Genomic DNA, 15,201 nt, shown 5'->3' on the forward strand with positions numbered 1-15,201 from the left:
TTTAATGTGCTCTCCATAGCCATATATAAATACATGCTAACCTGCAAATTGGAAAGGGTCTAAAGCTTATTTTAAAAAGCCCTCACCATTTAATGTATTTGTGGGAACCTGAATACAAAGTAGTTTACAAAGCACTCTGCAGCACGTTATCAGCAAACATTACCTCTTTTCCATGATTTCCAGTGTTAAATGCAGCAACTCTCTCTTGCTTTTTTCCCTCCTCTTTATCATCTCCAGGATGGTTACTGCACGACTCAGATCGCGACGCAGCTTAAGCATCTTCTCATAAGATGCTTCATCATTTTTCCTGTTCTGTAGACAGAGACACGTTCATACTACTTAGAAGAACTGTTTCTTTATATAAACTGCTTTTTGAAGAGGGGTAGAAAGGACAGAAATAAAGCAGAGGGAGGCATTGATATACTTACTTTTCGTGTCTGCATCTTTTCTGTTCGTCTTCTAAAAGCAACATAAGGGTCATTTGTGCTGGAACCATCTCGCTTCTCCTGTTTCACTGCTGGGATAAGAGAGGGACCTCGACAGTTTTTCCTCTTTTTAATCCAGTACTCATACACTTCTCTGATCAATTCATCATCTTCTTTCAGCAACAGCTTGGCCTCTTGCAGGCTGACTGGCTAAATGTAAAACCCAGCATGTCACTTTCACACAGCAATATATAGAGTGCTTATTTCAAATTCTTTATTCAAAGCACCGTTGTACCTGCTGCCCGCTGCCCTTTTCTAGTCTGTCTATCATCTCCTCAAATTGCAAAGGAGAGATGTCCATTCTTTTCTTCAACTTATTCACAAAGATCTCATCTTCCGAATCCAAGTCATAATCCGGCTGCTCAGCATCCAAACTAAAAGCTAAACAATACGGAAAGGTAAAGTTAGTTTCACCACAGAAATGCTTTGTTCTAATAGCAGTGCCTGGAGGGGACACTGCATTCTTTTGCAGACAAAGCTAAAACTGGTTTGTTTGAAATAATATTACTTCAACATTCAAAGTGATACCCAGTTTTACCTTGGGGAAAAAAAATTAAATTACACCATTAAAAGTCAGGAGTCAATGTTGCTATCTACTTGACTATGCTTTTGTTAAACAACAGAAGCTTATCACTGGTCAAGCTAGTGGATTTAACCCTGTTTTCAGCTGGAAATTTTTAGACTGGTCAAAATTTTCAACATTGTCTACTATTCTGCAGTTTATTATTTTATTAGCGATAGTTACAGACTTTATCCCAAACGCACTTTAAAAGTACTTTTACAAGTGTATGCAGACCGTATTCCAATGACCTTACACACATTCTCAATGATTTCTATAGGGTAGATGAATCAGACTAAACTGGACCAACATTGTCTACTCGTGTAGCAAGGCATCTTCAACAAGCCACATTTTGCAGAACACCAACAACTGTTCTATATTTCACAATATCCTGTGAAAATGCAGCATTCTGCCTTCAAAACAAAATCTCTCTAGTCCTCATGCTTCAAGTTGTTAGAGACACAATGCACTTCTGAGAGCACATGTAAAAAGCGTCACTTGCTTTTAACATATAGAACACAGCCCAGCTGAAAAATCACCATTTCAGCTGCTGGACCACTAGAAAAGGAGAAAAATACTGAGGAAGTGTAACCTCAATATCAGCATGGAAGACTTTTACTATTTATCTCTTCATTTGCTTAGAAGCAGAGCAACTTGCTCTAATCTACCTGATCCTGTGCCTGCTCATCGTAAAGGGGCTGAACTAGATGACCTTTAGAAGTCCCTTCCAACCCCAACTATTCTATGACTAATACTTTAAACCATTACTGAAGCTCAAACTGATATAGAAGTTTAACATTTAACTGAAATTAATTAGGCAAGAGATCATCCATTTACATAGCACAGATGCTACTTTTTTTAATTCTAACTACGCCATCCAACAGAAATCTGCAACAGATTATAACCTTTGAAAACATCATAAAAATATCTGAAATGATGTGGTGCTCACATCAAGGGTCATACCCATACAAAATTGCTGCTATCTTCTAACACAACCAAAACCCCAACGCAATCTCAAGCCATCCATCACCTCAAAACACAGTATTCTGCATCTTTTGGATGTGGAATACTTTCATCCAGGCACACTCAAATGCTCCTTCTACTGTCATTTCTTATTGGCTTCCAAATCCATTCTGTCATTTTACCTTGGTTAAGCTTCAGGGGACAGGCATTCCGTTTCTTAACTTCAAGTAGATTTGTGCCCGTCTTTGCTAATGAACCTATGTTTCCCTGCAAGCTGCAGCAACTGCTTAACAGAGGGCAGCCACAGGCCCCTGAGATTGCTAAGAGTAAAGTATGAACATACAGACTGAGATTCAAGAAGGGCATCTATCTACTTCTTACTGAAGAGATATAATTAGGATTTGATCAAGAAGAATGCATTCCTTTACACATGGGAAAAAACCAATTCTCAGGAGTCAGTCTTGATGAGTACTCAATAGACATTACTGTCTTAGATTATCAGCAAAATGAAGCTCTCAATGTAGACTGCAATGAATGAGCTGCTTTACTTACGCTGTATGTGAATCAGCTGCTTTGGCATTTTAAATTCTCCAGGATATATAGATTCATAGTATGCAATATTACTTTCTGCTTCTGGGACCGGTATAACCATGTTATCCCTCTTCTCTCCATATACTTGTTGTGCTGAGATAGCTCGCTGGAGATGATGTTCCTACAAACACAAAATGTCAAGAGGAAAAATCAGAGAAAATACTTTCAGAGCTCTGACTTTAAAGGTGAAGAAGTCTATTTCTCTGCAAATGTTCTCATTCCAAATCCCTGAGACCAGACTCATGAAACCAGTATCACCCCCTCAAAATGCACTCCATGAACCATAAGGTTGTTCCAGTAGGTGGAGCTCTCCCTCTCACACAAGAGCACAAAACACTGGTTACTAAACTTAGCAAGTTAAGTTGCGTGTTCTTGGCACACCAAGCCAGATAAATCCATCTTCACACGTTTCTGGAGAGACACTTAAAATGGATTAAACAGAAAAATTATAGCAAATGGCTGCATACAGATATTCATTCGGGTATTATTCTGTATTTGCTACAGCCATTTATTGCCAGTGATGCCAGAAGACCAGAAAGGAAGCTTGCCATCATCTCCTGCTGAAAAGAGAAGCAACTATTTTTTACCCAGACAGAATGATTCCTAAAGATATTCTTGCTTATTGCAATGTTTTCTGCAATCCTCATTTCCCCCCCTCCTAATCTGTCAATTAAATTTATTATTAAATTATAAACCATAAGGGTGAGAATCTGCAACTGTTCTTCAAACTTAAATTACATTTGTATCCGTTACTACAATCCAACTAGCAGGTTTCTAACATTATGAATTCTAGTAATTTTCTCTACTGAATGCTACTATTCAAATGCATGCTGTTCTTCCCATGGTGCTGTCAAGCAGTATCAGCAGAGTTCATATAGCTACCAACAAAAATCCACACAGGGAGAGTGCCTATATTAAATGGGTTACTGACAATACGGTGCAGTGTCTTCCTTAACACCGAAGCCGATTTCTGAAGTCTCTACACTGTTCCTTCCTAGATGCTCAGTAAACCAATGGTGCATCAGTTGTGGCAGTGAAGCGATTGGTGAGACACTACAAATGAGATCACTGAAACACTTGGAACAGGAATTGGAGTGAAAGGGTAGCAGGGATGATAACTGGCTTTAATGTGAAGTAAAACTGTACCAGTGTTCATACCACATCTTTGCCTGCATGACTTAAGTTTACTCCTTCAGTACAACAAAGGTAATTACCATCATCTGTCTGAACTTTAGAAACATAAAACTTGTTCGAAAGGATAACTGTTGCAAAGACTCACAGGATTTTACCCTATCTTTACCTTCAAACAAGGTGCAGAAATTTGTTTCACATCTCCTCGGTTAAAAGGTTTCTTCACGAGAAATAATTAATATTGAGAACAAGGCTTAGTACAGCCCCAAGTAAAAACTTGCTGGACTGATTCTGATTGTCTAGCAGTTAAGCGCAGACACACGTGTCATCTAGAAGGTGTGGCAGGGAATTTCTTTCTTGTATAGTACAAAACAAATTTCTTCAGTAGCTTTTACTGATACACCACTGCCAGACAAACATGTGTAAACAGAAACAGTTCTCAAAACTCTGTCCCAACAGCTACAGCTGTTACGGAACACAGGAATTAAGCTTTATTTCCACACACCAGAGGAGGATTCTGTGTCAAATACACAGTAACAGTCAACGGATTCTGAACAAAAGTAAATGCTTGCTGTTTTTATAAGCATATTAAGGATTCCTGGTGCATTTACCCCAAGATGTGGCTTTAATGCACAGCAAAAAAAGCTTTGTTTCAGCGACAAGGGGGTTAGACACTCATATAGAATACAGAAATGGGCACTGCAAATTAGCATTAGTGTAGGCTATTGGTACTAACATTTCAGAATTTAAAGACATCTTAACAACGTTCTTGAAAGAGATGGCACAAATCACAGTTTTGCCTGAGCAAAGCATGTTGGTAGACCCAAGATTATGAAAGCATCTGGAGTTCCTCCACTGAAAAAGGTAAATTACTCTGCTGTTTATAGCTCTTTGAATTCATCACACGATACTCCAATAGATAAAACAAAATGCTCAGACAATGCCATCTACGCTTTCCACACCCCTGCACCAAGTTCTCACTTTATCTGAACAAGAATCAGCAACAGTGACTTTGCCCTCCACTCCAAAATCTCAGCGGGTGGCTCAGCACACCTCTCTCCCCTAGTAATAGATATAAGCAGGTGTGATTGGTAATTCTGGAAGCACTCATTCTGAACATTAGAGCACATTCAATATCTGAACTAATAGCTGCACTAATCTACTACACCTTACAGTTTCTATCCTTCATTCTCCACTGGCACTGCACAGCTGATTATTCCCACCCAAATGCAACACCTCATTCATCTGAATTAATGGCTTTCCAGATAAAAATACAGCAGTTTCCTCAGCCTGTCAGAATGATTTTGAATTCCTAATCCTAATGAAATAGGCTGGCTGCCTGCATATTATTGTGATTTAATGTGCAGAGGCTGTAGTCCCAAGTCACTCCTGCAAACACCAAGAGGCATTTAAAGATACCTCTTCAGAAATCCAACAAACTCTTTCACTTTGTTCATTCATTTCCAGGTATTTTCCCAATCAGATTTCAACTATACAATAGTTTCTGGAGCAGTATTAAAAGACTTTTCTAAAAGTCAAGATACAACTGCCACAGAAAAAAGACTGCATTAACCTTTCTTAAATCTCCTGTAAGCAGTTCACAAAGAGATCAGTATCTTCCAGGTCATTACTGGAGACAATTTATATTATCCATATTCCTCCAGGAATTGTTGTTAACATAGGTTGTTTGTAACCCTCTTGCTCCCACCTTTACAAAACACTGTTATGGGGTGTTTGGCTTGGGATTTTTTTGTGGGTTTAATGTTGTGTTTTAAGAACCATGATTCCTGCGTCTTTTACCTGTCTCCTCTGGAACAGCATTTGCCCCTCAGATGATCTCAAAACAGATAGGAAATTATATTTAAGACTGTTTCTTTAACTTCCTAGCATGAATTTTAGATGGATTAGTCATGCTCAAAGGCTGTCATTTGTCATATTAGAAGGGAACTCACCTAACAGTTAACTATCACTACAAGGTGCAGTCTTGTGTCCCTTGCTGTCATTCTCCTTATTACCACTGCCTTATGCCAGACTGAACCAATGATGACAGCTTGGGGAACCAAATCCACAGCAAGCCATCTCTCTCCTGATATTCTTCCTGAAAACAATTAGAAACAATTAGTCTGCTGACAAATTAGCTCCCTGAACTGCTGGGGCAGGTGAGAGGAGAGACACTGGGGAAGGAGAGACAGAGGGAAAGATGATTCCCTTTGGGAGCAGCTAGCCATTAAACTGGTTTAGCTGCACCACTAAATTAAAAAAAAACATATTTTCATAATGAACAGCAAGAGGGGGAGGGTAAGGGGGGGAAATCATGAAAGTCTATAGCAGATAAACATCTCAGTATCAAATACAATTAAGAAGCTTTCCTCTTACTTCAAGTATTTAATGCATATTCTCCTCTGCACACACCTTCTTCCTCTTTTCAGGTAAATCTCTCACTTATGTGAATGATTAATACTTATTATTTGTTCCTGATTATCGATTTCCACCCAAAGCCACATTAGAATAGCTGCAGTTGTCTTACAAAACTTCAACCCCAACTACCTAAAAAACATAGGAGTCTTTGCAACTTCTTCCCTCTCTCAAGTTGCTTCTCCCAGATCTTTCATACACACTGTTTCACAACATGTACTTACTGAAGGTAGTTTAATCTCACTGAAACTGCTTTCCACGTTATGCTATTTTCAACCTATTCGTTAGGCTTATATACAGAAAAACTTTGCTGTGCTGTGAGGCTAATTTGACTCAGTACTTTCAAAACAATGGTGCTGCTCTTCACATGTCTTTCTACCTTGGACTAATAACCATCCAAATTTGTGCTTAAAATATATTCAGAGATCATTAAAAATCTAAAAATCTGCTTGCTCTTCTCCCTCCTCAGTTAATTTTCCATCAGGTTAGCAGCCTACACTGGCTCATCACATGGTCGGACAATCCCTGAGTCAAAGGGACACAGCAGGAGCACTCAGCTCAGAGACAGAAGGTGTCTCAGAAAAACAGCCTCATTACTATTTGCAAAGCACAGCCAGTAACATGAAAACACACCTTATTCCTCCCACTTTATTCCTGTCCAGAAAACTATTTGGACAGTTGAAATTCCAATGTAGTTGTTTAAACAAACAAAAGCTCAAAGACCACTTCCCTCCTTTGGAAGTTTTCCTCTAATTAGACACTGCAGGAAAAGCCAACCTAAATATCAACCCTCCTAACCACCCAGAATGTAGCAAGGCATGATGTACCCAATTCAACACGATTCTTTATCCTGTAGCGTTCCTTTATATTATAAAGGTACCAAGCTGGCCCCTTGTATCCACTCTTATTGTATCAATATTGCCATGTATGACCCAAAACATTCAAGAGTGAAAGGATAAATCTAAAGCAAGGCAGCAACAAAGGCACTAGCAAAGGCACTAGGAAGAAGAGCAACAGAGCAGCTTTCATGGCAGCTAGAAGAACTGGAACTCTGGCTCAGTTCTCTTTTGGGGGAAGCAACAAGACCTGTCAAATCATCATGCAAGGACATGAAAAGAAGTTTAGTACTTGGATACTTGGTGTGTATTACATTAGAAAAAGCTGAATTACACTAATGAGAACACAAAAGAAAGGATACAGTAATTGTGGTTCAACTTGACTACACAAGTAGGCAGTCTTGCTTGCAAGCAGAAGCACAGCAGCTGTGAAGGAAGGTAAATACTGCTTGCTCTCATGTTGCTAATACTTGGTATAAATTTTTGGCAACATGACTGCCGGATTTCAAGTTATTTACAGTTCCTCAAAAAAACCCCTGGCACTGAGAGAACAAAGATGTCTGACAAAATACTCTGCAGTACACCTTGGAGATTATATTCAAAGTAAAATAGCCACAACACAAGGCATTAAAAGACTAAGTGACATAAACCTGTCATTAACAGCTGAACAAGCCAAGAGGGACAGAATGCCTGTTATGATTTTACAAAGTCAATTTGCAAAAATGTCTCTGCAGTAGCAATGAGTGCATCTGCTTAAGAATGAAAGAAGCCATCTTCTGTTCCATAATTTGACTGTATGTTTCTCCAAATTACTTCGGAGCTCTTAAAAGAAATAACCACTTAAGGCATGTTTGCTATGGAAAATGACCGAAACAGCCAACTCTCAAGGCCAGCGTGTAGAGCAGAAAGCCTCCAATTTCTGAAGGTCTACCCTAACCCAGTGAGTGCTCTCTTAATTGAGGGAAACAAAAGATGGGGCGGTGAAGAAAGCCATACAAGAGGGTTTTTTAAATATTGGTACTTCTAAAAGGACCTGGGAATGAGTGCAAGGCTGTGCACGTCACAATCGCATCTTTACCTCTGAAATACACAACCACACTACAGTTGCTTCCGTCATTACCAGGAATCACATCAAACCACTGCTCACCTACTCATCTTCATGGACCTGCTGATTTACATCACTATGACTAGGAAGCATCCTCTCATACCCACCCCTTGCCTGATAAAAATGGTTTCCAAAGTTACCAGCTCACACCAACATTTAAAGTATAACTAAAAAGGATATCAGTTTCAAAAGGCAGTTGTAAAGAAGCATTAGGCTAACCACAGCTAGCCTAGAAGATCACAGTGAAGACAGACTTGAGGACATATAAAGTCAACCGAGTCACAGATCTGACTTGTTTACACACATTTACCTTCTAGCAACTTGTGATACAAAAGTCTTAGAAAAAAAGCCTAAACACAAGAAGAATCCAACAAAACTGCCCTCATCTTAAACTAATTACTTTAAAATCAGAAACCATTAGGAACTGGGAGGGGAGAAAGGGGACTTTCAGATGTAAATTATGTCATCTAGAGGTGATGAACTGACACAAAAGCAACTTGATACCAGGCTATACAGTAAGGATTTTTGACTGCTAAATCGTCAGGGATAATGTGGCTCCTACATCCAGGTTATCTCACATCAGCAATGCTTACTGGTGGAAAGATACCAAAGGACAACACAGCAATGCTGCTAGGAGATCCAGCTGCACACCAAGACCATACACAGGGATCTCATCTGTGGTCAGATGCTAAAACATGCAAAACAGCAAAGACGTTCTGACAAGTTTGTCACCAAAGGCTGTGGATGTTGTCTACCTGAAATTCATTCAGTCTCTGACCGTTCTCAACATTCTCCTGGAGCTCATGGCTTAGTACTCTTTGCTGGGTAAAAAAAAATTGGCTGGATGGTCAGGCTCAGAGAGCTGTGGTGAATGCACTGAAATGCAGTTTGTGGCCAGTGACAAGCTGCCTTCCCCAGGGCTCTGTATTTGGGCCAGTTCTCTTTAGTATCTTTACCAATGATCCGGATAAAGGAATCAAGTGCACCCTCAGTAAAGTCTGCAGACAACACTAAGTTGGGAGGGAGTGTTGATCTACTTGAAGGCAGGAAGGTCCTACAAAGGGACCTGGAAAGGCTGGATTGATGTGCCAAGGTGAATAATATAAGGTTCAACAAGGCTAAGTGCCAAGGTCACAAGACTTGCAGTTGGGTGAAAACAACCTTAAGCAACATTACAAACTTGGAGAAGAGTGTCTGGAAAGCTGCCTAGCAGGAAAGAACCTGGGGGTGTGGGTTGACAGCTAGCAGAACATAAGACAGCAGTGTGCCCAGGTGGCCAAGGCAGTCAACAGCATCCTGACTTGTATCCACAATGTGACCAGCAGGACTAGGGAAGTGATGGTCCCCCTATATTCAGCAGTAGCAAGGCTGCACCTTGAACACCATCTTCATTTTTGGGCCCCTCACCACAAGAAGGTCACTTGAAGTGCTGGAGTGTGTCCAGAAAAGAACATTGAAGCTGGTGAGAGGTCTAGAGCACAAGCCTCATGAGGAGCAGCTGAAGGAAATGGAGTAGTTTAGTCTGTGAAAAAAGAAGGCTCAGGGAAGACCCTGTGACTCACTCTAACTATCTGGAGGAAAGTTATTGTGGGATGTTGGTTGGACTCTTCTGCCAAGTGATGAGCAACAGGACAAGAATGGCCTCACACAAGGCAGGGAAGGTTTAGGCTGGGTATCAGGAAAACCTTCTTCACTGAAATAGTTGTTAAGCACTAGAACAGGCTGTCCAGAGAAGTGGTTGAGTCATCTTCTCTGGAGGTACTTTCAAGACATGTAAATGTGGCACTTAGGGACAGGGTTTAGTGGTGAATTAGCAGTCCTAGGTTAATGGTTGGACTCTACCTTAAAGGTCTTTTCTAACCTAAGTGATTCTCTGATTCACAGAGCTCCAAATCTGACTGAAGTCATACTGAAGAGGGCAATGGGATCCTGTCTTGCAAATCTTCAACAGTTATATTGGCACAGGACCAGTCCTTCACAGACACTGATCCTTCACTCTTAGACCACAAAGCCCAGCTCCTTAATACCAGTAGATCTGGCCTTTGATAATGGTAAGACAACAATTATGTTGGTAAGCATACATGACTGTTCTAGTCTCTTGACTTCAAGTATATCCTATGTGTTAGCAACAGTTTCCATTTGGTCACAACAAGCACACCCAACCAAAACATGACAGAAGTGACAGGTCAGCAAGGCATCATTGTATCTTTCCTTGCTCTCCCTCTGATAGGTCCTGAGGAGGATAGTAGATCACTTCCTCCTCTCAGTCTGGCCCCCAAGCAATTGTAAGACATCGTTCTCTCATAACTACGGGTATATATGGACACAAGGTAAACACATTCTCACATCAGTTGAAGTTGACTGAGTATTCACCCAAACCATATGGCTATGGATCTTCCTTTCTGAGACTACCAATATCACTCAGTATCACTCAATCACTTCTATGCAGCAAACTGGTTGTTTTTGTTATTATGGCAGAGGCTAAAACTGTCCATTCATATTCCAATTATGGAGAGAAAGCTATGGAGATCACTTCAGTTAATCAATTGATGTCAATCTCATGAGTAGTCAATTAAGAAGGATTCCACTGTAATTACTATAATAATTAGATCTCTGCTACAAATGCCAACTTAAAATAGCAGCATAGGATTCAACAGCAATTGCTCACAGAAAATGTGATCTAATTTACTTTTAAAGATATGTGGTTTTGTAATTAACATACTATCAAGAAACCCTGCTAATTATTACTCCTTTTAGCAGAACACTAGTCAGGAATGAGGTCACCCACACCACCATGAGCATCTGCTCTCCCCATGTTCAAACTGGATACTTCTGTGAGTGTCCAAGAAGTCTGCCCTCTTCTTGGAAAAATCTTGTTTCTGTATTCATGGACTCAATCTACATTAAACAGAATGTAGTTTAATAACTAAAATCCTTTAGCTAGGGGATTTGACAAACACTTCAGTATGTTTTTAACATATTACTTTAGTCCAGGGCATGACTTAAACAAAGAAACCAGACTGCAACACAAAATGAAGATTTGATTCAGATCATAACAACACAGATTTCAGGATACAGTCTACATCAGGATACAGTCTAGAACAGAATGAGAACAGCCCTCAGAATTTAGCCTTTCCTTATCAGAGGCTTCAGCTATATAGGAGAGCCTGAATAAATCTTTATAGCAACATTGTGTTCCCCTTGTATGGGGAAAATGAAAGTGGAACTTAATCGACTCATAGTAAAAATAGCATCAAGCTTCCAAGTTAAGACAGATGTGGCAATGTCTTGCTGCTTGCTTAAAGATTACAGTACATCAGCACTACTGGGGAAAAAAAAAACAACACAAACCATTTTGGTTGGCATAAGCTTGGCATTCGGATTCCAGCAGTTTTGTTAGCTACAGAAACTTGATACTAGTGTGAACAGTACTGAGTACAAATAAAAAAAACCAAGCCCAGTTTTGAGAAATAAGTAACAGGATAGCCCAACTTCATGGCAAACAAGTTTCTCCTCTGTTTCACTGTTCTTCAGGACAATACTAGTATGCAGATGCACTCAGGGCTGTGTGTGCCAACACAGACAGGGTGCTTCGGTTACTCCTTATGTGTCATAGCAAAATACCTTACACAGCACAGGGTAAAGTTAGAGCTGAAGTTCTAAATCTACACGTGGATAGATAAAACTTCTAAAAAGTCAACTGGGTAACATTTTATACTAAACTTCAACTATGGAAAAATTCCAAACCTACCACTCCTTCCATAGCAGTTGCTCCTCAGACCAGATTTTCAAGCGATCGTCATTAAACCAACCCCTTTGCCTTTAAGGTTTATCTCAGTCTGGATCTATTAATCAACTCAGCAGCCATACAGGATCAAGACAAGCGTGGAAGAGAAAAACACAAGGCAAAGGAACAAAGCCATAATGTACAGTCTGAGGACTGTATCCGTCTCCTCTTTATCTGGCTGCTGAAGACAAAAACATTCCTTTCCACGGGTCAGACTGCACAAGCTGCAGAGTTCACAGCTTCCCAGATCTACAAATGCTCAAAGATTTTGAAGAAAAAACAACCCTGATCAAGAACAGGATTTGTTTTCTTTTGTTACAAAACATTAAAACCATCTCAAAAACAGTATCTAGAGCTACTGTTTTTCCCTCCCAGAACCTGCAGTGAGACTACAAGACTGAATATTACCTGGAACTCAAAAGTCAGCTCTCTAAACACCAAATTGTGCAGCTAGCCAGGGATTTACATAAACATCCAAACTGGTTGCCTGGGCTAACCTAGATGCTAGGCTTTACCAGTAACCAAGCTCTTCAAAACACAAGAGAAGCATTTTTGGAAACTAACTGTAAGACAAGCATGGATTTTATTAGAGTGCCACTTTTCCTAAGACCATCTGAAAAAGGAGCCCATGGACATCCCTACAAAGGACAGTAACAACGGCCTAAAAAACACAGCCACCTTGCCACAACTGCTCTCTCCCTGAGCCACAGGATATCAGAACCTGGGAATGCAAGCTACATTTGAGTTACGTACTTTTTCTTCTGTGAACCTTTTTAGTCCTGCATAAGCTATGCAATTCTAATGTTAATAAAGAGGTTGAGAGATATGCAACACACACACAAAGGTAAATGAACCAAAAAAAGTGTAAAAAATGGCAGACTAGTGAATGAACCATATGGTTTACACAGGATCTGTAACACACAAGACTACAACTGTACCTTCCCATGAGATTGTTTCATGTACACCATTCCTGTCAGGTGTAACTATGTCTTTGGTATAGTATAGTTTCATTATTTCAAGCATTAATTCTCATTTAAATAGCAATAGAACTTGATGGATATTATTAGTCAGTATTCAAGTTATGTGGAGGCAGCAAAACATCAAAACCATTTCCATGAAAACCAAACATCAACACCTGTATGTCTGCTCATTCACAAACTAAGGCTGAGCAGCTCATGTCTAAGTTTGCTGTAACAATCTAAACACCTTTAAAAAAAAACACATTTCATATAAAAAGCTCATACACAACAAATCAGTATCACCTGAAACTACCAAGCTTATTTCTGACATCAAAAATAAGCAAGTTAACAAAAACACTTTTACAAAGGACTGTAAAAAAAGCAGATGATAAATCTTATTAAGGATTAAAAGCCCATCTGTTAAACTAGTATATTTTTGTAGATTTCACAACATCTGCATTAAGTATTTTATAATACACTATGGAAATAAACCACCATATAGGGATGACCAGAAATGTGAGCTGCACAAATAATGCACAGCCTTGCAAGGAGCGTGCCTAACTTTGCACTTAAATAGCTATCATATCGTCAATGGTATCAAACTTCCCAGCTCATGTTTCTCCAAATTGCAACTTTTGTTATAAGAATGAAAAACAAACCAACCCCCCAAACCAACAACAAAAACATACACACCCCAAACAAAATCACTGCAGTTTGTAACTCTTTACTAAGTGTCTTTTTTTCATGTACCAAGACAGCAATGTTCCCAAGCAAGCTCAAGCACCCTAAGAAAACTGAAAGTAACCCCTCTAAAGTATGAAATTTAGAAGAGACATACTCAGGAGTTATACTTCTTAAAGCCCCTAGGAAATAAAAAAAACATCATCACAGTAATAATAATCTACTTAGCAATAACTACAGCAATGAGTTTAGCAAAATATGTTCATGAAAATACAAGTAAAGCCTATCAAAGCTTTTCAACTGAACTGTCTTAGCTCCTGTATTCACACCACAGATCAGAATTCCAGGTCTGATGCTGCAAATGCAGAAACGTGCTTCGTCAGCAGTGACAGTGACAGGTGCAATAGTGAATAACTTAAAATAGAATTTCCAACTATTACACTACTGTGATCAGCTTATCTTTGTAGTTCCTGCTACAAACACCAGTCTTCAGTTGGCAAGCCCAGATATTTAGACACTGTTCTTGGCTTAAAACTAACACTGCTACATTTGAACACACAAAGATGCTAACTAGAATGACCTATATGAGGCCGAAAGTCTCAAACTATCAACTTTAGTTTCCTGCTCAGTAGAAATGTTCCGAATGACAAAGTGCTACATACACTATAACACGAGTCAGGCACCAAATCATTATTCTTTATAGGTCAGCTATTCTTGGTGTCTTGTAATTCCCACATTTATTTCAAGTGTCTTTAAAAACAGACTAGCATTTCAAATCCATGACCTTTTAGGTGCAATTATGATCAAACTTCTTTTTAAGGCTGGTATAAACACTGAACTAAGATAGGTGAAAGACAACAAAGCCATATGGAGAGGGGAAGAAAAGGATTAAGAACAGAGGTGAACTGGAAAAGTTTACTACAAGGACAAGCATTTCCATAATGCTTGTAGGCTCTGTGAGTAACTGCCATTGTTATTCTCTCTGCACACAGTGAGAGTTAAGTGTCTGACTGGGACAAACCATGACTACCGAATGTCATTTACATGGAGACAGCATCAATTAGTTCACTTACCCAGCATTCAAATCAGTTTATTTATTAAAACAACAACAACAAACAAAACACTGAACTCACAACACTACAAAACACCTTCAATTTCTATCATTCCTTCAGCCTCCACTCTGTGCCTACTGCATTCCTAAAAACCTCTCTACCCACAACGTAACTTAAATGCACCTGATCCCTGAAGGAACAGATACATGTTTATTTCCCCGACTTCTCATAGGCAGAAAGGTTTAACCCTGTCATGATGGTCACAATACAGAGCTGCTTGCTTCTCTACATGCACAGCTGCAGAGCGTTAACGACTTCAAAGGAGCAATTCCTGGCTACTCAGGAATAAGATTAGAGTGGTATGAATATCCATGACTTTATGGGACTGTATAACAGGCATATTAATATATTGAAGTGTAATTGACATTTCAGAGACTGCTCTGTGCCCTCCCCTAACACAGAGTCCAAGAATACTGCCTACCTATCTGCAGAGAAACTCGTTTATAGGACTTCTGAAAATATCCTATTATTCCAGACATCCTGCCTCTCCCTCTCACCACCTACAGCCCTGTAACCAACCAAAGGCTGCAAGCGAGATTTTGTACTTTGCATGAAAAATTCATCATGTCCCTTCCAC

The 15,201-nt window shown here is 39.6% G+C and overlaps 1 protein-coding gene across 10 annotated transcripts in view; it reads right to left on the reverse strand.

The window, feature by feature from the left end:
- Positions 1 to 15,201, reverse strand: part of EPC1 (enhancer of polycomb homolog 1) — a 64,607-nt gene that overhangs the window by 20,271 nt on the left and 29,135 nt on the right. For all 10 annotated transcript variants that reach the window (XM_068146234.1, XM_068146229.1, XM_068146227.1 and 7 more), the window contains 4 exons: positions 2,560 to 2,719; positions 721 to 866; positions 429 to 635; positions 164 to 312 (listed from right to left, as the gene is read on the reverse strand). In XM_068146234.1, coding sequence (XP_068002335.1) covers positions 164 to 312; positions 429 to 635; positions 721 to 866; positions 2,560 to 2,659 — 602 coding nt within the window. In that variant the 5' untranslated portion in view covers positions 2,660 to 2,719. The remainder of the gene's footprint in view (positions 1 to 163; positions 313 to 428; positions 636 to 720; positions 867 to 2,559; positions 2,720 to 15,201) is intronic.

Source organism: Melanerpes formicivorus, unplaced genomic scaffold, assembly GCF_026170545.1.
Source record: "Melanerpes formicivorus ecotype bairdi unplaced genomic scaffold, bMelFor1.0.p_v2 SCAF_13, whole genome shotgun sequence".
NCBI lineage: Eukaryota > Metazoa > Chordata > Aves > Piciformes > Picidae > Melanerpes > Melanerpes formicivorus.